Below are 24,782 nucleotides of genomic sequence, written 5' to 3' on the forward strand. Positions count from 1 at the left end.
GAAAGCAAGGTCACGCCACGTTATTTCAACAAGATTGAAGTCCTGACCCTGAGTCGTCCTTTAAGTTCAATTTGAGCCATTCAGTCAGAAGTGGACTTGATGTTGTGCTTTGAATCTTTATCCTAGTACATAACAGAAATTTGTTTGACTTGAAGGTCACAAACCGAGGACCAGACGTTCTCATTTGGGATTCTCTCTATAGGAGAGCAGAATATATGCTTCAATCAGCAAAGCAGGGCCAGATTATCACATTGCCACCACAATGTTTCATTATCCGTGTGATATTTGTCTGAAACACTTCAGCACATGTACTGTACACCTTTCAAAAGGTTGCACTTTGTCTCGTCAGTCCAGTGAAAGCCAACAACTAGAAATGGCTTCGTCAACCTTTTCAGATCAATAAATGTCAGCTACTTTGTTTCCCATCCGTCGAATTTAGATCACACCTACTTCATATTGTCAGTCAGGTACTTGAGTGAGTTCTTGACTAGGTGTAAGAAGTGAAATTAAGCTGTCCAAAAATGGAACATAAGGGATGGTTGGTTTCAACTGATTTTATATTTAGTGAGATCAAGCTTTTTTGTTTTGTTTTAGATGACTAGGAACATTTAAGTGTGGCAAATAAAAACAACTTTTCTTTTACAGAACTGTGAATTTCTCTTTAAAAGTTGTCAACATACTGAAAAGCTCCATAATGGCAACTTGGGGTTAAGTCAACAATATGTAACAGGAAAAAACTGGAATCAAACCCACAACTTTCTGATTGTAGGACGCCTACTCTTCCAGTCAGATTTCCCTTCAACACCTAATAGGTACATTACTCATATTTAAATTATACAAATAACTACAACTTAGAAGTGAAGAAAACAAGTAGTAAAAGAGCATTCTGCCTGATTTTTGATCCTGAATCACATATGCGGTTTGTAAAGTGTGCACTGACCCTCCACCATGGGTTCCAGGTGAACTGCTGAGACCGCCGTTGTCAGAGCGAAGAGCAACCAGGTAAAAACCACACCGCTAGACACCATCTTCCAAATCCTCTCCCTCTAGTTTCTCTCTGCTTTGCCACTCCGCTGCCGTTTGAATCTTTCCCTAAATCTCACTGTCACCAGAAGATGTAGCACCTCTCTCCTTCTCCAACCCATGAAACCCAGCTCTAAATGAACTGGGACCACCTCCTGCCCCACCAGCCCCTTCTCTGGCTTTAAAACACCAGTTTGAATGATGCTTCAGACAACAATGAGATTCCACACGTGAATAGGGTTGACGGAGGCGAGTCCAAGGTAACACGGATGACACCGCCTACTACAGCCATGTCGTCTTGGTAAACACCTTACAAGTGTTCCTTACCACGGGGAGCATGTGGTAAAAAGGAAAAAAACGAAGGGGTTACTCTTTGTTCTCTCTGTCTTTTGTTTGGACCCTTTAAAACATTTTACGGGTGCGGGAATCCCAGTTGGTAAGGACAAGAGACTCATTATAGGTCAAGGGCAATTCACTGACCAGTTTGCATGCGTGTGGTTAGACACGCCGTAAAATCCCGCTACTGCATGCAAATTCAAGAAATATATCCTTGTTTAAAAAAAACCTTAACGCCAACATGTATTAAATTATTCTGAACACTAAACCTGTTCAGGCAATTTGCAAATGGAAATTAAGAAAAAAAAAGATGAAGTGAGGCAGAAATCTTCTTCACCTTTGTTAGATTTTAGAAGTTCTTTTATTTCAAACAACAAATCTTGTGTGCTTTTTTTTTGTAAATGACACATGCTTTACAATTTGGTTCGTCTCCCTCTCATTGTTTTAGCAGACATTTGTAAGAGTATAGACGAGTGGACTGAGTGGTTTCCTGTTTATTCGTTCTTTAATGAAATAAATAAAAGCCCAACATCGTTTCGCTGACATACTTTTATTTACCGCTTGTGGTAGCTTCACCTGAATGAGGTTTTATTGTGGCCGTACAGTGAGATTCAGAGTAGCGCATGATGCTGTACAGTCTAGTCAAACGTAACAACCAAGAGTGAATATAAACAACTGAGTCTGTTAGAACGAGAACTGACTTACATTTAAAATCTGATTTTAAATATGCTTTGGCAAACATGTTGCTTGTTGTCAGTGGTTTGATAAGAAAAACAATAATATATTCTTGGAAATGCATTTCGTAAGTTGCTTACATATATATATATATAAAAAGGAATGTGCAAAATCATAGTACTTCCTTCACCACTGGGTACAGAGTCAGTTCGGATTCACTCCAGAGGTTCAGTGTCCTCTGTAAACAGATCGGCAAGGTCAGCTACCGTCAGAACGGCAGCCTCCGAATGCTTCATGGCTGTGCTGGTGTGACTACAATTAAAGCAAAACACTTTCTGTTAGTATTTAAATTAATAGTACATATACCAATAATGATGTTTTGAAGCTAAAACCACCTCTTTTCTGCTGTCTTCAGCATCGCTTGCATTCGCTCCTCAATAGTGGATTTGATTAGGAATCTGTGTACAAATGTCGGCCTATTGGACAGAGAACACGAATGTTACATTTTTCCACATTTTGTCATGTGCCAACCACAAACTTCCATGTATTTTATCTGGGTTGTATATGATAGGTCAAAGAGAGAATTAAACACATTTAATTCAGCCAAAGTCGTCCACAATGATGTACAGTCATGGCCAAAAGTATTGAGAATGACACAAATATTATATTTTCACATGATCTGCTGCCCTCTGGTTTTCATGTGTGTATGTCAGATGTTGTCATCACATACAGAAATACAATTGCAATCATATTATGAGTAACAAAAGCTTTTAATGACAGTTAGAATGAGTTAATGCAGCAAGTCAATATTTGCAGTGTTGACCCCTCTTCTTCAGGACCTCTGCAATTCTCCCTGGCATGCTCTCAATCAATTTCTGGACCAAATCCTGACTGATAGCAGTCCATTCTTGCACAATCAATGCTTGCATTTTGTCAGAATTCCTAGGTTTTTGTTTGTCCACCTGTCTCTTGATGATTGACCACAAGTTTTCAATGGGATTAAGATCAGGGGAGTTTCCAGGCCATGGACCCAAAATCTCTATGTTTTGTTCCCTGAGCCAGTTAGATATCACCTTTGCTTTATGGCAAGGTGCTCCATCATGCTGGAAAAGGCATTGTTCATCACCAAACTGCTCTTGGACAGTTGGGAGAAGTTGCTCTCAGAGGACATTCTGGTACCATTCTTTATTCATGGCTGTGTTTTTAGGTAAGACTGTGAGAGAGCCGACTCCCTTGGCTGAGAAGCAACCCCACACATGAATGGTTTCAGGATGCTTTACAGTTGGCATGAGACAAGACTGGTGGTAGTGCTCACCTTGTCTTCTCCGAACAAGCTGTTTTCCAGATGTCCCAAACAATCGGAAAGGGGATTCATCAGAGAAAATGACTTTACCCCAGTCCTCAGCAGTCCACTCCCTGTACCTTTTGCAGAATATCAGTCTGTCCCTGATGTTTTTCCTGGAGAGAAGTGGCTTCTTTGCTGCCCTCCTTGAGACCAGGCCTTGCTCCAAGAGTCTCCGCCTCACAGTGCGTGCAGATGCACTCACACCTGCCTGCTGCCATTCCTGAGCAAGCTCTGCACTGCTGGTAGCCCGATCCCGCAGCTGAAACACACAAGAGACGGTCCTGGCGCTTGCTGGTCTTTCTTGGGTGCCCTGGAGCCTTTCTGGCAACAATGGAACCTCTCTCCTTGAAGTTCTTGATGATGCGATAGATTGTTGACTGAGGTGCAATCTTTCTAGCTGCGATTCTCTTTCCTGTTAGGCCATTTTTGTGCAGTGCAATGATGACTGCACGTGTTTCTTTCGAGATAACCATGGTTCACAGAAGAGAAACAATGATGCCAAGCACCAGCCTCTTTTTAAAGTGTCCAGTGGTGTCATTCTTACTTAATCATGACAGATTGATCTCCAGCCCTGTCCTCATCACCACTCATACCTGTGTTAATGGAGCAATCACTGAAACGATGTTAGCTGGTCCTTTTAAGGCAGGGCTGCAATGAAGTTGAAATGTGTTTTGGGGGATAAAGTTCATTTTCTAGGCAAATACTGACTTTGCAATTAATTGCTGTTACGCTGATCACTCTTCATAACATTCTGGAGTATATGCAAATTGCCGTTATAAAAACTGAAGCAGTAGACTTTGTAAATATTAACATTTGAATCATTCTCAAAACATTTGGCCATGACTGTACTCCTTTGTCTGACACATCAGATAAAAACCCTTATAAAATACACTGACGTTTGTGGTCGTAGCAACACGGATTGTAAAAACATTTAAAGGCGAAGCGTATTTTTGCAGAGTACTGAGAAGGTTAAACTAAAAGCTTAAAGTTAAATATGCAAAAGACATCACTGGAAAGTTCTGTATGTGTGCTTGATATAAGATTGTGAATTGCAATTGTCAAAAAGTGATCATTTGAGCTTGTATAAGAAAGCTTTGAAAATGGAAAAATTGCCCCTCATTACATCTTTACTTGAAGGAACTCAAGTTAGATTTCTTTCTTGATGTGCAGCTTCCTGTCGCTTACTTTGTTTGGCCAATCCGGTGCACCCTCCCTATAGCCTGGAGTTCGTGAGCTGGGTTGAGGATTGGTTCGACTAGCAACACATGGGTTGCTTCGATGATATTCAGCCCATTGGAGCCGGTGTGGAGTGGGAGGAGGAGAATATTGATCTTTTCACTGTATTTGAAAGAACTAAGATTCTCCTGAAAACATACAAAAAAAATATCAGTGAATAAACTAATCACAAAGAGATTTAGATGGTTTGCCATGATTCCTGTGAAATGTTTAAAGTCAAACCTGGAACTTATGAATTCCGTTGATTTGTGAAAACTCCAGGTTATTGTCCAACAAGGCTTTTGCGATGATGTCCAGGACACTCTGCCACTGTTCACAAGACACAAGGAAACAATCCAGATCACATCCTAGCTCAATATCGCGACAAACAACAGTCCTTCGTAACAGAAACGCTTCATTTACCATTGAAAAGACGAGACATTTGGCTCCGGGATCGTTCATCTGGATCTGCTTTAGAGTTCTCACAACCGCCTCCACTTTGGTAGAGTGGCTTCCCTGCACAAAACGATTGCAACTGTTAACAAAAAGTCCAAAACTTAACATGTTTAAAATGTAATTGTCGATCAACCTTGACTGGTATGTCCTGGTCGTGGCTGGATGACTGGGTAGTGAACACGTAGGAGATTTCTGTGTGGGAAGTGGTCTGTCTACAAATGGCACACTTGATGGCTCGCCGCCTTGAGCCCACGCTGTACTGCTCCACGATGATGGCAATGCACTCGTTACAGAAGCAGTGGCCGCAAGTCAACACGGCCCACTATAAGGAGGAAACAACGGTGGAAAGTAAGTAGTTCAGTTTGCATCATGATTGAGATTATTTTTGACTTGCTGCACCCCGAGAACAGCATAATAGCAGTGACGTTATGGTAAATTTGATTAAATGTCAAATGTTATAAAAAATTCAAAAACAAAAGCAATAAATAGGCCTGTCACAATAACACATTTTACTGGACAATAAATTGTCCCAGAAGTTAATGCGATAAATGATAATAGTGTTTGGAGACCATTTTCATGTGATAAAATGGTCATAGCATGATAATGCCAGAACACATTGTCAAAGATCAATAAACTTTAAATTCTCATGAACATTTAACACGGGAAATGCAAGACATTTTAAATATTCAAAATAAAGAAAAGAAAACAGCAAATAAAATGAATCATGAAGTCTCTGTAAATAAAACAGAGACCAAAGCACCAGACTGAAGACTTTAGTCCAATTTTTGGTATTAAAAGAGAAAAACGCTGACTCATACAAATGGAAATTATTGAACTCATCTTAATTTATCATTCAAATTTATCATGATCTATTGCTTATTGTGACAAGCCTAGCAATAAGCATCCGAAAAATAGTTTTAAGTTGATATTTATGGGAATATTGCTTAAAAGTTGAGCCCTGTTCTTTCATTCTTTCAATATAAAACCTTGCCATCTTTAAATCTACCATCAATACTCACCTCCTGCCCCAGAGGACGAGCACAGATGGGGCATGGCTCTGGGTTCAGCCCTCCAGTTGACTTGTCCTGTGACTTTGATACAAAATTCAAGCAACATGGAGTCAAACTACATTAAATATTTCCTAATTATTCCAAATGATACAACGAAATGCTGCTAGCGATCATAAACGTACCTTTTCCAGATTGGTTAGGTACAGAAACTGTCCAAGCTTCTTTTGGAGTTGAGACTTGGCCACAGCTTGGTCGTTCAGGAGCTTGACCCTGTTCTGCTCCACCTGACAGCGAAACAATGGAGAGCAGAGGGCAAAAAAAAATAGTTTGTTGCTTTTCTATCAGTGAAAATGTTTTGTAATTAAAGTCAGTGAGCACAAGGGTTGAAACTAGATAAAAATACACCGTAAGACCTTTTAATGTAGGGCTGGACAATAAATCAATAACTAAGCGACAGACACGTGATCAATATCAATAGATAATATGTCTGACAGAATATTTAAGAATTTCACTGAATTCAGAACCGCACAGAATTCTGGGTGATTTAGGCAGAGAAAAGACTTTATCCGCTCAACCACTCAAGACTAGCTAAGCAAGGTGAGTAGCATCAACTAACTCGCTCGCTCTTTGGTTACCTAGCAACAACCTGTGGAGTAACATGAGCAGCAGCAGTTTCAGGTTTCGTCTTCGTGCCTCAAGAAATGTTTTAGCTCAATTAGTTATTTTTTCTAGTTAAATGAAAATACCCACATACATCCATACCATTATATAACTTAAAAATTGTGCAACACAACATTATTGTTTACTGGAATAACTTTTGAGACAATTTATCGTCCAGCAAAATATGTCATAACCGCTTAAAAATAAAATAATGACAGAGTAAAAAACTGGATAAAACAGGAAAGGTCATGGCACTAGATTGGCAGTATTCCAAATATTTAAAACAAAAAACTAATCAATAATTCTCGATATTGACTGATTTGAAACTATTATATCGTGATATGTTTTTCAGTCATATCGTACAGTCCTACTTCAATAATTCGGGTTTAAACATCCGATTAGTTACAGATTATATCACTACTGTTTACTTACTTCATGTGGCTCTATAATGTGCAGCAGTTTGGGCTTCGGCTCGTCAGGTAGACGAACACGCAGCCGTTCAGTCGCCATGCCCAACTCGTCAATGGCCGACACGTGATTGCGCAGCACCATCCAGTACTCATGCAACACCTGGAATAACAGCAAAGAAATAATCTTTCTAACTTGCATAAGTACAACTGTATAACATTCTGGTAGGTGTGGAAATACAAGTTACAGACAAATACGAAAATCTCTTTGACCTTTTGTAATTAACATTTTTCCTAAAGCAGACAGAAGATTTTCTTCTTCAATTCCAAAATATAAGAGAAGCCTGCTTACCTTATACTCCTTCTTCCAGTTTTCAAACAGCTCCATGAACATGTTGCCCTCCTCCACCAGCTCCGGGTCCATGCGCTTAGCTTTGGCGAACGACAGGATGGCTTTCAGAGTGCGCTCCGCCTCGCTCGCCGCCCACAGACCGCGACTGGTGGTGGGGAGGCGGTCGTCCACCAGGCCTTCCTCGTCCTCGATCATCTCCTCGAAGATGGCCATCTGGCCTTTCACTCTGATGACGGATTTTGTGTCTATCACTTCAGGTGTTCAATTACAATACGAGTTGGAAAACTCTAGGATGCCTGCTTACTTACGTGTGAGCAAACAACTTGGATTCATAATCAGTGAAAAGCTCGTCAGCTTTACAAAACACACAGCTGCGACATAAAAAGAGATGAGTTATAGTTCATGACTTTTAAAGCTGATTTATGTAACTTTTATAAACAATGTTTTTCTTAAATATTTGCTGAAACAGTCACTATGTCCTGACAGTATAAGGTGAGGCAGATGATCTGTGAAAAACAAACAAAAGAAACATATCGAGCTCCCCTGTGGTCCCACTGCCATCTGCAAAAATACACAGCGTGCTCAAAAACAACCAATAAGAACCAGGAGGAGGGTCTTGGCACTGTCAATCATGCTCGTGTACATGCTGCTAAATGTGCTAATGGCACATTCTTATACAAAATCGCATATCCGCCGATATCGGTGGCCATGCTAACTAGCCTTAGCCTTAGCATTTTGAGAGGAGCTAGCTGTGATGGGAGCTAGCTCTAGGCTAGCAGAGAGCAAGGGTGGAAGGTGTGAGCAGCACATACCCAAGAATAACTGACTCTCCTCCTGGCTCTGATTGGTTGTTTCTGACCAAGTGGTGTATTTCCCAAAAGGGCAGTAGAACCACATGGAGGAGATACATTTTTTTCCACATATTATCCGTCTCATGCTCTGCTGTCATGACACAGTCACAGTTTTTACAAATATGTAAAATGCATGTTGTTTATAAAAGCTTTAAGAGGGTGCGTTCATACAACTACATATTGTACATATTGTAGAGTATCATGAATAACGTGATGTTGATCTTGAGTACTGGTACCGGTAACTTACTTATTGAGTGGCAGTCGCATTGGCCTAAGATGGCAAATGGTGGCCTCTTCAATCACTTCCTTAGAAGCCGGGCCCTCAAGACTCTTCACTGCGTCCCGGACAGTCTTTTGTGACTTCATTAGATCTTGCATTTGTGTGGTGAGAAGGAACTGCAGACCACAAGCGTCACGGAACCTGCAGGGAACCCAGCATGTTTTTAGTGTGTTATTAGCGTGAATGCTAACGATGGAAGCTAAGTAGAGGCTTTTTACTTGTCTGCCATGGAGAGCTTGTTGGCCTGCTGCTTGTAGCTGGAAGTTAGCTCATTCTTCACACGGGACACCAGATCTTCGTCGGTGGAACAGCGGGTTGACATCTGAATGACTTCCAACCACCAGGGGGAGTTTAAGTTCACCTGGAGATTAAAAGACAAATCTGTCTGATTGGAGGCTTATCTGAATACGTTTTTGGTATTATCTCAGAAAATAGTGAGGTAATTATTTTAATCACACTATTGGATTCTTGAATAACAGCCACATGAGTATTTTACACTTAAAGTGGCAATTAGGAAAGAAGCCAAAAGTAGATTGATTACAAACAGGTTTTATATATATAATATATATATATATATATGTGTGTATATATACGTGTATATATATATATATTTTTTTTTTTAATTATTATTTATTTATTTATTTTGCTGCCCAGCTGCTGCAAGAAAATGTCGGTAGTTTGATTTTTGCTCTAAACAAAAACATTGTTCAGTATTGAAAAAGAAGGTAGATGCATTTTGTCTATCAAACTGAATCTTAAAGTATTCAATGAAACACAAAGTCAACTTTGCATGGCAATGTCGATTTTTGCATATAACCATAATCTTGCACAGTTCAACATGAAAGCAATGGAACATATGCCCAGAATCTCAGAACTAATTTTGAGTAATTATCTAAAAGTTCTTTCATTTCATACTTTTCATTTTGTTTCTATTGATGTTGCAGTTTGTTTACTCAAGTTTGTTATGTTCAAAAACTAGAAATACAAATAATAGAAAAAGCAATAAAACAATAATAAATATTTCTGTTGTAATTGCTCATCTTGTTCGGATAAGAAAGGAACCTTATTGAAAAGTTCATCTATTTCTGTCGTGTAAAAATAATAAATTTGACAACAACAACAACAAACGTTTGAATGTTTCTGAAAGAGCATGTGCCATTTCTCACTTTGCGCTTCAGCTCTTTGATGTTCTGCAGCACTGGCTGCAGGGCCTGATGGGCGTCGGCCACCTCCGAGTCGTATTTGGTCATGTAATGCTGCCGCAGCTGCTCAGCCTGCAGACATACAAATATTTTAAAAGGAAACAAATCTGGAGCAGACCTCCAACAACGTTTATATCTAAAACATTACACTTGTTTCTGTAACAAATCTGCGCTGCGTACCTCTTCACCGAGTCGGTCATCTCTGAGTGTTGGAGGAATCCCACGATGCTTTGCATTGAGCAGCTCCATTAGGTTGTGAGTGGCATGAAGTCGCTGGTTTGCATTAATGGTGAAAGAATAATATTAAACTCTTAAATTTGGACAAAACTGGAGAAGGGCACAACTTCCTACATTTATAACCCTTGAATTTTTTCCACGTTTGCCACCCTACAACTACAAATGTCAATGTAGTGTTGAAGAAGAAGATAAATAAACAACAATGATCCCACACACCTGTAACGAATCAGTTTTCAGCCGGCCTTTGTGCTCCTCTGATGAGCGCAGAACTTCTCTATACATCTCCGCAGCCTCCACAAACTCGCCTGCAGGTGACAAAAGAAGCCGTTGTCCTGAGGGACTCTTGCTGCAATTTTGAGGTAATGAGATGAAACTATAGGAATAACCTCACATATCAGTACAAAAAGCAACAAAGATGAGATCATGCCTCGTGTTTTGTTTTGAACTTCTTCCCATGGGAAACGGGAGCAAAGCGGGCGGGCGTTTTATACCTCGGATGATGTGAATTCCAGCCAAGCCGTTGAGTGCGCACACCAGCTGTCTGTGAGCTTCTTCACACTCCACTCGACATTTCTTCTGCAAGGACTTGAGGAGCTCCTCCATTGTCATGGTGCTGAAAGAAGAGAAATACGCTTAAATCTCGCTTACACAGACTTGGTAAGCTTAAAATAAACACAAATGCGTCCTATTAGCTTTCTGGTTTACTCTACTGAGTCTAGAAGGGTTAGTAATTAGCAGGTGCTAAAGGAAAACCTTTTCTGCAGAGGCAGGAACTCCCCCCTCACGGCCTGCGGATGGCAGCAGGCCTGGCGCAGCCTGAGCAGCGGGTACAGGATGGTGTTGACGGTGCGCCGGTCCAGGCTGCCCAGTTTCAGGCTCCAGTCGGAGATTTTCCTGAGTTTGACCAGAGCGTCCTGGGAGCAGACCTCGTGCTGGCGATGGTAGAAATGGCCCTCAACAGGAGAAAAGTGAAGCCAGTGCACCTCCTCTGTCTGAGGGGGGATCTGAATCTGAAGACGGAAGAATAAATAATGCATTTAGTTGCTGTGAAGTTGTCTGAAAAGACGGCGCGGAGCTCTTAAAAACAATACCTGATCGATGACGTCCTTTTTAGCCGACCGCCACAATATCTGAGCAATCACATTGTACAGAGGTTCTGTGTTTCCACGGCGATAGGGGCGATAAAGCAGCTGGTCCCACCAGTATTTCACCCAGTATGGATCCGCTCCAAGAAAAAGAGTCAGGCCGTACAGATCTACAAAACATGACGAGTTCAGCAGGGAACGGAGAGATTTAACGGACTCAGGTTGACGGTTTTCCATCTACAACTTTACCTTCAAGGCCTCGTTGGACGGGAGTGCCGCTGACGCACCAACGGTTGATGGAGGCAAGACGCAGAGCCATTTCTGCAGCCTGGGGGCCAGAAAAGTAGCACACATAAATTGACCCGATTGTGAATAACAAAACACAAAACGAGCTCAGAAGATTGCGACCTCGACTCACCTTGGCAGTGGGACACTCGACCATCTGGGCCTCGTCCAGACAGATGCGCCACCACTCCACGGCCACCAGAGGGCTGGGGACCGCCATGTAGCGCTTCTGGTTGCGGAAGCGTCGGCCGTCCTTGCTGTTGCTGTGGGGGATGTCGACGTAGTTGAGCTCAGAGCGAAGAACGTCGTAGGTGGTGATGACCACGTCCTGCTCGGCAAGCATCCGAGGCTGGATAAACCCGTGTTTCTTCACGCCCTGATACACCTGAGAGATGGACACACACACACGGAGTTATTTTAGAGGGGAACAGGAGTTGTAAAAAAATAAAATAAAATGTGAGAAAACAGATGTAAGGTGGAGTTTAATAAGATAGAGTGACAACTATTTCCAACACATAGAAAGACATAAAAGGCTTTAAAACTAAATAGAGCTGAAATGATTAATCGAATTAATCGATTATTGAAATAATCTTAAACTAATTTAATAATTGATTAATCATTATGTAGACTCAAAGAAGGTCATTTGCTGAAATAAAAAAACATATTCAGAGCAGGGATTAGTCAAAACTGTACAAAATATATATCCATTTTGTATTTACAGTAAGTCAAAAAATGCCTTTTACCCAAAACTCTTCAGATGTTGTAGATTTAGCTTCACCAGGTTCAAATTCACTAAAGAAATGGTTTTTTAATGCATTTTAGGCACAAAAAATATATATATTTTCTTAATTTAAAAAATGAATTGAACGTTTCTATCCACTTTTTTATGTATTTCTAATATTGTATAGAAATACATTAAAGTAGTTAAATGAAAACTGTAGAATGTGCCAGTATTTTTATCGGATTAATCAATTAATCGTCAGAATAACTGACGATTAATCAATTAATCACCAATCAATTGATTAGCTAATTGATTGCAGAACTATTTAGCTGCTTTAAAAACATTTTAAATAAATGTCGCTCACCAGCACGCGCAGGGAGGAGGATCTGACGTGGCGATTGATCTCCTCCACCCACTGGTGGCAGATGGAGCTGGGCGAAATGATGAGCGTCGCACCAGTGGATACTGGTTTCATAGCCACCAGGCAGTGAGGGCAGTAGAAGGGCGTTGTTGTGAGGCTCTCCTCCTTATAGTTCACACATTCTGCGTGCTGCCACAGCTGACAGTTCATACACTGCACACGCGGCTTGTAGTCAATAATGCCCAGCTCTCCACAGATGCACTCAAAGCGGTAATCGGCGGTGTTGAACGGGACTACGGACGCTCTGGTGGGAGTTTCCGTCTCATCCTGTGAATCTGTCCCAGAGGCTTCTTCTCCTCTGTCTGCTCTGGGAATCTCCTGTGTGTCTGACTCAAGTTTACCCAGAGAAAGCCGTAAAGATACCGCGGCGGAACCCGTCGACGTCACACCACCTTCCAGGTCTGCTTTCTTGTTCGCATTTTCCTCCCATTGCTTTTGTTCTTTTCCCTTTGTGTCACGCCGGTCCGATGCGAGGCTCAGATCTGTTTGATCGTCTGAGAGGGAGTTCTGGAGAGCCGCCTCGGCTTTCTCCTTCGCTCGCCTCTGAAACGTCTTCCTTGGCGTGCTCTCTGCTGGTCTGAAGAGCTAACAAAGACAAACGTTGATCAAGGAGAGAAATCAAAGTGGCCGATTAATCACATCATCAAATTTTGGCACGGCAGTTGCGGATTCTTACCAACTTGGACGCTGCGGACAACATTTTCTTTGTTTCTTTGTAGTTCTTCCCCAACTTGAAAGAACCCGCCAGACCCCGGCCCTTTACGCGGTCGACAAATCCTTCGTTTATCAGCTTCGCGAGCGTCTTCTTGATGTGATTGCGGTTCTTCAGGAGGTCGTAGCCGTAAGTAGCCCGGATGTAGGTGAACACAGCGTTGACCGAGGCTCCTTTGCCGGTCCGCATCTCCTTTATTGCATTTAGCAACATCACGCGCACAGCTGCAGAAAAAAAAAAAAACAAACTCTTAAATAAATGCAAGATCAACTTTGAACATACAGATGTGTGAAGAGACAGATGTGGGTGTCGCACCTGGGTGGGATGTTTTGATTTTTGGTTGAGCTTCAGGCTTGCAGCGTGTAGCTTTCACTACTAACGGACGAGGAGGAACAAAGTAATTCACAGATTTTCCCTGCAGTGAGCAGAAGGTAACAAGCTATGAAAATGTTGCAGTTTTCAAACGTCTAGTTCAAAAAGATAATACTGTGCAAGAAATTCACACCACAGGCAACGTGAGGGCTTCCTGCTCCAGATTCTGACGAGTATGGAAGAGAATAAGCGCCAAAACCTCCACCGTTTTCCCGAGCCCCATCTCATCGGCCAGGATCCCACCGGGCCACTCGATTCCAGCCAGCGGGAATTCTCGAATTAAGCTAAAATAACAGGAAACGGAGATAAAACTAAACATGTGCTTCAGGATGGGAAAAAAAAACAGATAAAACTGCAGGCACTAATGCAATATCTTTTTTTAAAAAAAAAGGATTTTATTTCAATAATTCCTTTTTTGAGTTAGCCTGAATTCAAAGTCGAAATAGGTAGGAGCTGTAAGGCTTAGAACATTTTGAAATTTCCTTGCAAAGATGTGACAAAAATCTTTTGGGGGGACATAAGAGCGTGGCTTTGCACATCACATGCAGAATCATCCAACAATTTTATGCATTCAAAGTTCTATTTTTATTTTGTGGGGACAGATTTGAAAGTGAAACCCAGATGGCTTCATCGAGGAGCAAAGCCCTCCTCTAGCGCCATATGATATCCAAACTATAAAATTTGTGTTGAGCTGTAGCACCGCCTACTGGTGGGTGGTGTTACATTTATCCAAAAACTAGTGCACGCACTTTACTTTATTTCCAAGGAAAGTCTCCAGATTTTCTGGTTAAGGTTGCGGTGTGAGTTTAATTGGGGGGAGAAAAAATTGTCAGAGCAACTTCAGCAGAGTTTCATTGTCTGCTGGCTTGTTTTTCCTAATAAAGTAACAGCTGTAGAACTATGACAAAAAATGCTCAAAGAGAAAGCAATAAAATACAAACTAAGACGAGGAATATAAATAGATTTGTTATTGTTCTTATTATTGATTATACGTGTTTCAGAAAAAGTGGTTCTTCTTACCAGCCGGTAAAGGGATTATAGAACAACTTCTTGCCACATAAAGTCACAACCTCTCGCCACAGAAAATGCAGGGAGTGTTCTACAAACAAAAACAGAAAATACATCACAATCTTCAATATATAAAGCTAGCATCATCTCTGGTTTTTCTACAAACACTCAAAACATATTTTTCACCTTTGATATAGTCTCAAGTAATCATTTGAATTCCCAAGTTTCCCTGAAATGGACATGCAAACCTTTCACCATCATCATCATACGTACCTTTAGGTGTACTGATGTTATACTTCTCTCTCCTCAGCATCCAGTTGACGGCCTGGCTCTGATAGGGCCTGAGGACGGGAATCAGAACCTTGTGCTGGACATCGTATGTTACATCCTGGTTCTCCGTCTGGTGCTGGTGCCTCACGTAATCGTAGAGTTCCTCCACGTTCTGCCTCTCCAGATCAGTGTCGCACTCCTCCTCGTTCTCTACGACCTCTGCATCAAAATAAAAAGACAAAACGGTTAAGAGACAGCTTTGAAGGAGCATAGGGTTTATTTAGTGGCTAATGTTACAAACTGGGCCCAAACATGTACCAGGAATGATGAAATCGTAGAAATATTCCATCAGCTTCTGCATTATCTGAGTCGCTTTCTTTGGCCGAGCGTTTCCCTCGCTGAGGAACTCTGGCTTCCCCAGCCCAGTTTCCAGTAGGTAAATTCCCACCTGTCACACAAAGACAACACTCAGCTTTCACGTAGCATGAGGGAAACAATATTATTATGTCTTAAATTAGCTCTAAAGCATCCGAGAAACAAATTTGTAATTAATCACTAATTATATCGGATTATTTACATTACTGTATACAGACTATAACCCATACAGTCATGTTCAATAAATTAAAAATTTGTTGTTTTTTTTTTTAAATTTCAGTAGCTAAATTCAGTAAGTGAAACACATTATACAAATAAATTTCACACAGACGGATGTCTTCAAGCCTCCATTTTTGTTAATTATGATGATTTTCTGCTTACAGGTCATAGAAACTCAAAATTTAAGACTAGAATATGAGATCAAACCATCCAAAAAACACAAATTTAAAGCAGAAATATGGGATTAATGAAATGTATGCTTAGTAATTGATTATAGGTTGTTATTTTCAAAAGTGCGCTTAATTTGACAGACGAGCCTCATCGGTGTGCGTTATCTAATTTTGTGAATATGCCTGCAAACGTATGTCTTCCTAATATTACAACCACAAATCCTGTGATATAGTATCATTATATTACAATAAGTAGGCCTGTCACAATAACACATTTTTCAGGAGGATAAATTGTCCCAGTAATTATTGTGACAAATGGTAACATTGTTGTTTTGAAACCCTTTTCCAGTAATATATGGATAACGGCAAAATGGTGTAATTTCATTTTGCAAAGAACATTTAGGACTGGAACTTGAAGATATTTAAATATGCAAAACAAAACACAACAACCAAAATCAATACATAACATGGAAATAAAAAGCACACCCATCCCAAACCGTAAATAAAATGGATTATGAAGTCTCTGTGAAAAGAATTGCCTGTTAAAAAAATAATAATCATCAGAATGGAAATTATCAAGCTCATTTTAATTTATCATGCAATTAATTGATTAATTGCTTATAGGTGCACATAAGCCTGTTGCAATAAGTTAGAGAGAGCAAGTTTTGAACTTCACAGTTATGCTCCAATTTGTGTTGATCTGTCAAATATAATCCAAACAAAGTTTGCTGTTATAACATGACAAAATGTGGAAAAGTTTAAACGATATCCTAACTTTCACCTTAACTTCCTGCTCCTTGGTTTGGTGGCAGAGTTGCACCACCCTCCTCTTCTGCAGCCAGTCGAGGTCCTCGAATGGGATCCTGCCGAGGCTGCACTCCACGGCACAGCCGTCCTCCTCAGGGCTCCACTGCGGCCCCGAGCTCTCATCACAGCTGCTGTAACTGAGGTAGAGCTGCTTGCCCGTCCGGTACGCCAGAAAAGATCTCTGCTCGTAGTCAGACGGCAGCCAAGCCGGCCTGATGCTGAACTCCCCGATAAGAGCCTTCCAGACGTGGCCCAGCTTTAAAGCCGGCACCACAGAGAGCGCCAGAGACGCGGAGGCGGCGCCGCTGTCCGAGGACGTGCTGGGAAGTTCATCTGACAACTGAACCAAACGACCGCAGGCGTCCTCCTCGGTGATGTCTTCTACGGAGGAGAGAAAAGAGGTGCAGGCGGTAGGGTCGCCTGACAGACAGGAAGAGGAGGACGGAGTCTGGTCTTCTTGCTGGACGGCTTCGTTCTTCCGGTCCTCCAGCATGTTCCATTCCAGCCTCCTCTTTGATTCTTCGTCCACCCTCACAGGAGGGGCCCTCTTCCTTCGACTGCTCATTGTAAAAACCTTAACAGAGACCAAAATTAATAAGGAATTACTTATTACCTTGTACCACATCAAAAATAGGAGCCACATAATTAAACAAAGCAAGATAAAGTGTCATTATGGGGCAACACAAACATTTATTCTGGTTACTTATAGGTATAAAAGGGACATACATTAAATTAGAATAAAAGAGTAAAAACTGAAGATGGGAAACTAGTGTCCCATTTCTCAGTGGAATATTACCTAAATTAAGAGCTAGAAAGTGAGAGAGTCAAGAAGCTGGAATTGAGCCTTACTCTGTAAATGTTTCTTCAATTTTATAGATTTCCTTGTACATGATTAAAAGACGTTGCACAACAATGTCTCTTATGCTTTATGCAAGTGCAACTTTTGTATTTTGCTGCGTCTAGTAGAAGCTTTTCTAAAGGGTTACTAGCTTTTAACTACGATGCGCTCGTCATTTTGCTACTTTAACTTATCAGTTAAGAGCATTTGTATCATTACAAAACCTATGTAATGTACTTGGCTCCATAACATCAAGTGAAACACAGACGTAAATTAACACCGCTTCTAATTTTAGGTTAAAACCTACTGCTAACCAGCAACTAGTTTGTTTATCCGCCTGCACAGGGTACTTTTTCAGGATTTGAAATACGGAAGCCTCGCTGCTAATATAAACAACGCTACAGAGAGAGCACTTTCACCTAACGTGGTAGATTTATCGTTGGACATATACCAGCAAATTATATTAAAAACAGCATTTACTTTCTTAGCCTTCCCCAAGCTGCTCCGCTGACTACGACTGTAACAAAAATCGCTTCATGATGTAGAAGCTCCTCTTTAACGAGCAGAAAAAGCATCAAAAACACAGTTCAATTATCCACAGCGACGTCCATGTCCGCCATTTTTAAATGCAGGAAGTGACGTTGGAGGGGAAGAAAAGCATAGTTTTTGGAAAATAAAGCCCCTCACAATATCTTTTCTGATCAATTTAAGTGAAGTCTTTTATTTTTATTATTATTTGTTTCCGTCTGAGGACGTAGAATTTCCGGAGTTTAACCTCTTCGTTCTGCGTTAAAGTCATACTGAAAATAAATAATAAAAAACGCTTTCCACGATAAAAAAAAAAAAAAAAAAAAACTTAAAAAAAAACTAGATGTTTACTTTCATACAGTTTAGGTCAAATTTAGCATATACATGCATTTTAAAGATAGTCATAAAAAATACCAAAATCTCAAATATAATATTTTCAAGTTATTCGATTAAAAACCTTTTTTTTTGTTTTTCTTTTTTTTCTGGTTCTGATACCTATGTGTATTGTGGGTACAAAGGTACAAGTACGTGCATTACTGTATTGTCAAATAAATATTTATGTTTCATCATATAAATTCGTATAACTGTTGACTTATTCATTAGCTAGAGACACTTTTGAAGTCGTAAGATCATTTATATTTATATCACAAATAAATGTAATTGATTAATATTTGTTGTAATGCGTCACATTTATTGATTTATTAAATTCGTAGTCAAATACTGAAGTAATTATTTTTTAATAATCCATGTTCGAATGTATCACAAGAATTGTTCAAATAAATACTACAATAATTAATTTTAATTTGATCTCCTTATGTATTCACGTTTTAAACAGCAATTTCCACATTTCATAATTTACTTCTGTATTTCATTACTGACTGATGAGTCCAAATCATTAGTTTTCCTATGTCACAATGTAAAGCTAATATAATAAATTAATATATCTAATTATTTAACTATAATTAAATATATAGTCCAAATATATTTAATGAATTATTTATATTATTCATTGGGATAATAATTTAAACTGATTTTAAACTTGTATTTAAAATAAAGGTTGTCATACCATATAATTGCCACATGGTGTCACAAGAGAGCAGCCCCTGTTTTCAGCTGCAGCGGTAAACTGCACGTGCATCACATCTGTCAGTGACCAAACGAAACAGGAGCGTTTTCTGCACATGAAGTTTGATTAGTCCCTATAGAGTTGGCTGTTATTTGGCGTGTCCTCCCATATCGTAATGTGTTTGTGCTGTCATGTTAGCTTTAAAAGTTGACATCTCTGTTCCCCGGATACATTTTCTTTTTTACGTCAGTCCCAATATACTTCGCCCCCAAAATTTGATTTGTAAATGCGTCACTGTCCCGCCCCGACGTTTACAAACTGTGCACTCAAATCAGGGACACTGCAGCGACTATGACCCGCTTTTAAGATGCAGTGAGGAAGAGGAGAAGAAGGGGGCATCAGTGCAGATAGAAGAGAGAGAGAGGGAGAGAGAGAGTCAGTCCCACTGTGTTCTCTTGGTAAGGAGAAGCTGGGGTTCAGTCTGGCTGCATCACAGGAGACACAGAGCCCGCATACCCGGAGCTGCCTGTCGCAGGTAAATAAACTCACGTTTGCTACACGACAATAGGCTTCCTAACACAGCTTAAATATGCAGCTATGTCTGATCGATATGCATGTGAATGCAAGCTGTAGTATAGTGTAGTGTAGTGTAGTCAACTATTGTCCTGTTGATAGCAGATGTCGCAATAAGATATTGGCTTTGTATGTGATGCTTTTCGGTAAAAGTTGAAAAGAGATTAAAACAACTGATTTCCTCACACAGCAGAGGCAGCTGTCCAAGGTGCTGAAACTGAAAAGATTTCCCTGTGGCAGGAAACTTAATGTCATCTTGACCACTCCAATGTCTCCAACAGACATTGTATAAAAAGTAGCGTAAGTGTCTTTGTATCTATTGCAGGTTAAAAGCACTGAAGACGGTCCCGTGAAGTTCCCATTGAATCCGTATGGGATTAATGGACCTCTACTATGGCCAAAAGGAGATGATTGTACACCCATCACTTGTTGTACAATGACAAGCATGATTTACCTGACTGTAATAAGCATTTTGTACTTGCCCATTTTACTCTTTGAGGCATTCGTCTTTTCCAAAGGCAAGTATGAGAGGTCAGTTGTCCCAAGCTCTGCCTCCCGCCTGGTGGCACGAATGGATGGGGATGTAATAATAGGCGCCCTGTTTTCCGTACACCACCAGCCGTCAGCGGAGAAGGTTGCTGAGAGGAAATGCGGAGAAGTCCGTGAGCAGTATGGCATCCAGAGAGTGGAGGCCATGTTCCACACCCTGGATAGAATAAACTCGGACCCCAACCTGCTACCCAACATCACCCTTGGCTGTGAGATCAGGGACTCCTGCTGGCATTCCTCTGTGGCCCTGGAGCAGAGCATTGAGTTCATACGGGACTCTCTCATCTCCATCCGAGACGATACGGAGGGCTCCAAGTGGTGCATTGAAGGGTCACCCTCCAGCCAGCCGCCTCCTACCAAGAAGCCCATCGCAGGAGTCATCGGTCCCGGCTCAAGCTCGGTTGCAATTCAAGTCCAGAACCTTCTGCAATTGTTCAACATCCCGCAGATTGCCTATTCTGCGACAAGCATTGACCTCAGTGATAAGACCTTGTTCAAGTACTTCCTCAGAGTTGTGCCCTCAGACACGCTACAAGCCAGAGCCCTGTTGGACATTGTCAAACAGTACAATTGGACCTATGTGTCAGCAGTACACACAGAGGGTAAGACAACATCCTTCTTTTTAGATGTTTTATTGGAACCTAATGGCATTTTGTCACGTCACATCCAAAAAGGATTAACAAAGTAGCAAAGAAGTGGGGCATGCAAGGGAAATGATGCATGATTTTCAAAATCATTAACCAATAATAAGCTAAACAGTACAATGTGTATGTCTGTCTTGACATGAACAAAATCTCTGAGTAGCAGAGACGACCCCCACACTTTCTGAAGAAAGTCTAAGACGAGAGGATCACAGAGAGTTTCATAACTGTCTCTGAGAACAAGCTGAGTGGGATCAGTCACTGTAGTTGTTTCTTGATGATTCATAAAATCAATAGCATACGTGTACAGTATAGTGGCTTTGTAGAAGGTGGCTTCGTTGTTTTATGGTTGCTTGTGGCGTTTCTTCACTAACTTACTTTAGAGGAAGAAAGACAAAGGGCAGGACAAATACTTTCCTTTTCCATTATTGCTTACGATTGTGTTAATAGCTTGTCCCTGGTAATAGAACCAGTTAGTTAATATGTTGATCATATATTTTATATTCCTTTTATGATTTCAATGAATGCTTTGCTTCTTGTTTTTTGTAGTTTTGGAGTGACTGTAAACTTACTTAAATATTTGGTAATGCAATCTTTTGGACAAAAAAAAAAAAATCTGATCCACTGGGTCAAGAATCAAACCAGCTGGGTTTTCTCTTGATACTCTGATAAACACAACAAAACAAAAAAACCACATTGTGTCTTATTGGGCTTTCATGTGATAATTAACATTAAGTTCGGAAGTGCAAGTAAAGTTTTTTTGGACAGATTAAAACCTGAAACTTCTAGCATGCATTCATGTTCAGTCCACCTGGACTATTACTTTGTAGAATGATCTCCCATTGTTGTTACGATTGTTCTTTGATTTGAATACACGAATACTGTAACTACGGTTATATGTTTTGGGAACCTGCTAGACGGTGAACCTTAACTTCAAATCCTTCCATCCTTCCATAAACTTTGACCAGCTTCCCTGTTCCTTCTGATGAATAATATTCCCACGGTATATTGCAGCTGCTACCATGTTCCGCCATGCTGATGGTGAGTTCAGGGTGATTTACAGTCTGTCTCCAACACACAGCATTTTGGAGACAGGTTGAAAAGTCTGATTTTGATCAAGGGTGATTCCAAATGTTGACTTTTTCACCTTCTTCTGGGAACCTCTAATGTTACTATGGATTCCTTGATTCTCTGTTTTCGGTGCTTAAAGAATAAAGGGAACAGAAAGCAAATGCACACATTTTATTAGCTAAATCTGTAAAACGTTTCTGGCCCTTCATATTTACTCAGTGTCTCATGTTGGCCCATCACATCAAGTTTAAATGATGTAAATGGCAGCTTGTTGTAAAATTGTAACAAAATGCTCAAGTGTTTATGAGGCATTGATACTTTTGCAAGTCACTGCAGGTGTTGTTGTGATCCCTGGAGTTGACTGATGCACTGTTCGAGGCCTACTCCACCTCTCACCTGTTCCTGGCACAGGAAACCGAATGAGACACAGTACAAACAGTGCCTCCAAGTTTCAAAAGGTGAAACTGTTGATCGTCCCACAATGTGTCGTGTCACTCAATTAGGCAAAGCATCCAGCTTTTGGACAAATAGATATTCTAGCCACGATTATGATCTGTAGCTCATTAGGCATTCAGTTTTGTGCGTTTCCTGGCTTATCAGGAGCACTGATCATTTGAGGTCTATGAAGGTCAAATCAAGCCTCTTTCCCTAATTGATTCTGGGTTTCTTTATAAAAGCCGTTAAATTATTTACTAAGAAGTGTAATTTGCATTTGCAACATTTCTGTTCACAATACCACCAAGTCCTACATTTGAATGAAACAAAAATAACTTATCTGTGAAACACATTTTCCAACTTTCGCATACCTGTAATCAAGCCATTATATTAAAGGTTACGATGTACTCACCTATACAGCAACAAAAATATACATATTGAGTTGAAGCCGTGTTTTGTAATACTTTGTAAAAGTATTTATACCCCTATTGAACATTTTGTCATGTTGAAACCAAAACCTCAATGTGATTTGTTGGCATTTTATGTGACAAACCAACACAAAGTTGTTGTGTTTTTCTCCTAAACATACAGGCATTCCTGTAAGTTAGCAAGGGGATCAGCAGTAGAGGTGCAGAAAAAAATCAGTTCTATAGAGAACTGCAATTTCTAGTCCTGGTAATTCTAAATTGAATGAAAATGCTAAATCGATTTTAAGATGTGTTTAAGTCGTACGTCTTTGCAACTGCACTGCATATCGCATTAGATTGTAAAAGGCTGTCTTGCCCTCTATATATATTTTGAATTATTCTGTGATTTTTTTTTAAGGAAAAGCCAGGCATCAAAGCTTATGCACAAACCTATTTTGCTTAAAAATAAACTGATGGAATTTGACACAGAAATGTAATTCCCCCTCCACTCTTGCCAGTCACATAATTTAAACAGAATCTGCAGACCGATTGTTTCCGAATCGAATTGGAATTGAATTGGTAGGTACTAAAAGATTCACATCTCTAATCAATAGTCAGGAGGTTCTGTAAGTCTGGAGGAGCCATACGGATCCACGACTCAGGTGGAGGAATCTGAAGTGAACTGTTCGTCACAAATCGAAGGACTAAGAAAGACACTGTTGAGCGATAAGCCATAAGAAGTGAAATCTAAACGTTTTCTCAAGACATGCAGGTGACCTGGAAAGCAAGTGGAGGAAGGTACTTCGGTCAGATGAGACCAAACTTTTATGTCCACCGTGAGCGCACTATCATGGTTACAAATGGTGGTTCAGGCATTATCATGAAGGGATTTATTTCTTCAGCAGGAAGAGAGAAGCAGGCCAGAGGTATTTCTAAAATAGGTGGAGCTAAATACATCTCAAATAAGCCACATTGAAATTTGCAAATTTAAAAGTCACAAAATATGTAAAAAGGCTGCATGGCAATTACAAGAATATCAAAATCCCTCACATGATTTGGAGTCAAATTTTATGCCTGCTTCATTTTTTTTCGTGACAGAATATGATAAATGTAGGAAGAAGAGATGATAATCCTGTTAAAACATGATAAGCTTTCTTTGAGGTGATTAAAATCTGTTTGGCAAACAGATAAAAACCTGCAGTAAGCATGAGGCGCTTTTTAATGTGTTTTGCCACAACTGATTGATTTTTAAGATCCGAGCAGGCAAGTGGAAACAAGATGCAAGTCTTTGACTTCTGTTACAGCATCCTCTGAATTTTTTTTTACAACCCATGTTCTCTTCTGTGCCAAAACACAAAACAAGAAATTCATGTTCAGTGACACTTCAGTGAATCTGAAAAACCACGCCGTCGAGAAAAGTTATGAATGACAGCCTATTGATCGCGTCTGTTCCCCTGCGAATGAGCCTCGGCTGACGGCTTCTCTTGTCTTCCTCAGGTAACTACGGCGAGAGCGGGATGGAGGCGTTCAAAGAGCTCGCCTCGCAGGAAGGGCTCTGCATCGCTCATTCTGACAAGATCTACAGCAACGCCGGCGAGAAGCACTTCGACCGGCTGCTCAGGAAGCTGCGGGAGCGTCTTCCCAAAGCCAGAGTTGTTGTCTGCTTCTGTGAAGGCATGACAGTCCGCGGGCTGCTCATGGCTATGAGGCGCCTCGGAGTGGCGGGAGAGTTCCTCCTAATTGGCAGGTTCGTTAGGGAATGTTTTCCCAAAGGGCTTCCAGCTTCATGTGTTGTGTTTTTTTGTTTCGTTTTTTTTTTGAGGACAGAAGATGAACGCGAACAAGCTAAAGTTGCTTTTATCCTTAGCCGTTGTTCTGTAAAACTCAGATTAGCTCCTTATTGATGGCACCAAGTAGGACTATAAACTGCACTTAATGGCTCTGTCAAAGCATGTTTTTGTTCCGTATAGAATAAGCAGGTAATTCTGTTATTATCGCTAATTATCCATAAACATTTGATATCTTTATAAAATACAGCCGATGCCATATTAAGATGTACTTCTTTTTTTATTTTGTGGCATTTATGCGACAATTATTGACCGTTTTTTGCGGGCAGATTTACATCTTCCAGTTAAATTTCAATTACAGCGCCATGTAAACGCATTTCCTGCTTTTTCACA

At 40.5% G+C, this 24,782-nt stretch overlaps 3 protein-coding genes across 7 annotated transcripts in view; 1 reads left to right on the forward strand and 2 right to left on the reverse strand.

The window, feature by feature from the left end:
* LOC116708985 (pancreatic secretory granule membrane major glycoprotein GP2) overlaps positions 1–1,753 on the reverse strand; it is a 31,133-nt gene extending 29,380 nt beyond the window's left edge. The window contains exon 1 of the mRNA XM_032547178.1: positions 941–1,753. Within this exon, the coding sequence (XP_032403069.1) occupies positions 941–1,028 (88 nt within the window). The 5' untranslated portion in view covers positions 1,029–1,753. The remainder of the gene's footprint in view (positions 1–940) is intronic.
* Positions 1,754–1,890: 137 nt separating this feature from the next.
* Positions 1,891–17,966, reverse strand: shprh (SNF2 histone linker PHD RING helicase). Of its 2 annotated transcripts, XM_032547176.1 has the most exons (30): positions 17,813–17,966; positions 16,469–17,068; positions 15,242–15,371; positions 14,927–15,142; positions 14,666–14,744; positions 13,779–13,929; positions 13,589–13,688; positions 13,238–13,497; positions 12,505–13,146; positions 11,553–11,804; positions 11,384–11,462; positions 11,141–11,304; positions 10,803–11,059; positions 10,541–10,662; positions 10,266–10,354; positions 9,993–10,085; positions 9,777–9,884; positions 8,829–8,971; positions 8,578–8,751; positions 7,788–7,850; positions 7,480–7,705; positions 7,153–7,290; positions 6,243–6,344; positions 6,070–6,141; positions 5,184–5,372; positions 5,018–5,110; positions 4,838–4,924; positions 4,565–4,743; positions 2,430–2,510; positions 1,891–2,346 (listed from the first exon to the last, which is right to left on the reverse strand). In XM_032547176.1, exons 2-30 carry the CDS (start codon positions 17,057–17,059, stop codon positions 2,250–2,252), a joined length of 4,977 nt encoding a protein of 1,658 aa, XP_032403067.1. In that variant the 5' UTR covers positions 17,060–17,068; positions 17,813–17,966; the 3' UTR covers positions 1,891–2,249. The 2 variants fall into 2 exon arrangements, with proteins under 2 accessions (XP_032403067.1, XP_032403068.1); XM_032547177.1 differs by lacking the exons at positions 15,242–15,371; positions 16,469–17,068; positions 17,813–17,966 and having other exon boundaries at positions 14,902–15,036.
* Positions 17,967–19,196: 1,230 nt separating this feature from the next.
* The window catches only part of grm1b (glutamate receptor, metabotropic 1b), a 29,548-nt gene continuing 23,962 nt past the window's right edge, over positions 19,197–24,782 (forward strand). Inside the window, exons 1-3 of one of the 4 annotated variants that reach the window (XM_032547784.1) lie at positions 19,197–19,461; positions 19,825–20,650; positions 24,100–24,349. In XM_032547784.1, coding sequence (XP_032403675.1) covers positions 19,936–20,650; positions 24,100–24,349 — 965 coding nt within the window. In that variant the 5' untranslated portion in view covers positions 19,197–19,461; positions 19,825–19,935. The remainder of the gene's footprint in view (positions 19,462–19,824; positions 20,651–24,099; positions 24,350–24,782) is intronic. The other 3 variants (XM_032547781.1, XM_032547782.1, XM_032547783.1) reach the window with 3 other exon arrangements.

The sequence above is a fragment of the Xiphophorus hellerii genome, chromosome 19, assembly GCF_003331165.1.
Source record: "Xiphophorus hellerii strain 12219 chromosome 19, Xiphophorus_hellerii-4.1, whole genome shotgun sequence".
Taxonomy (NCBI): domain Eukaryota; kingdom Metazoa; phylum Chordata; class Actinopteri; order Cyprinodontiformes; family Poeciliidae; genus Xiphophorus; species Xiphophorus hellerii.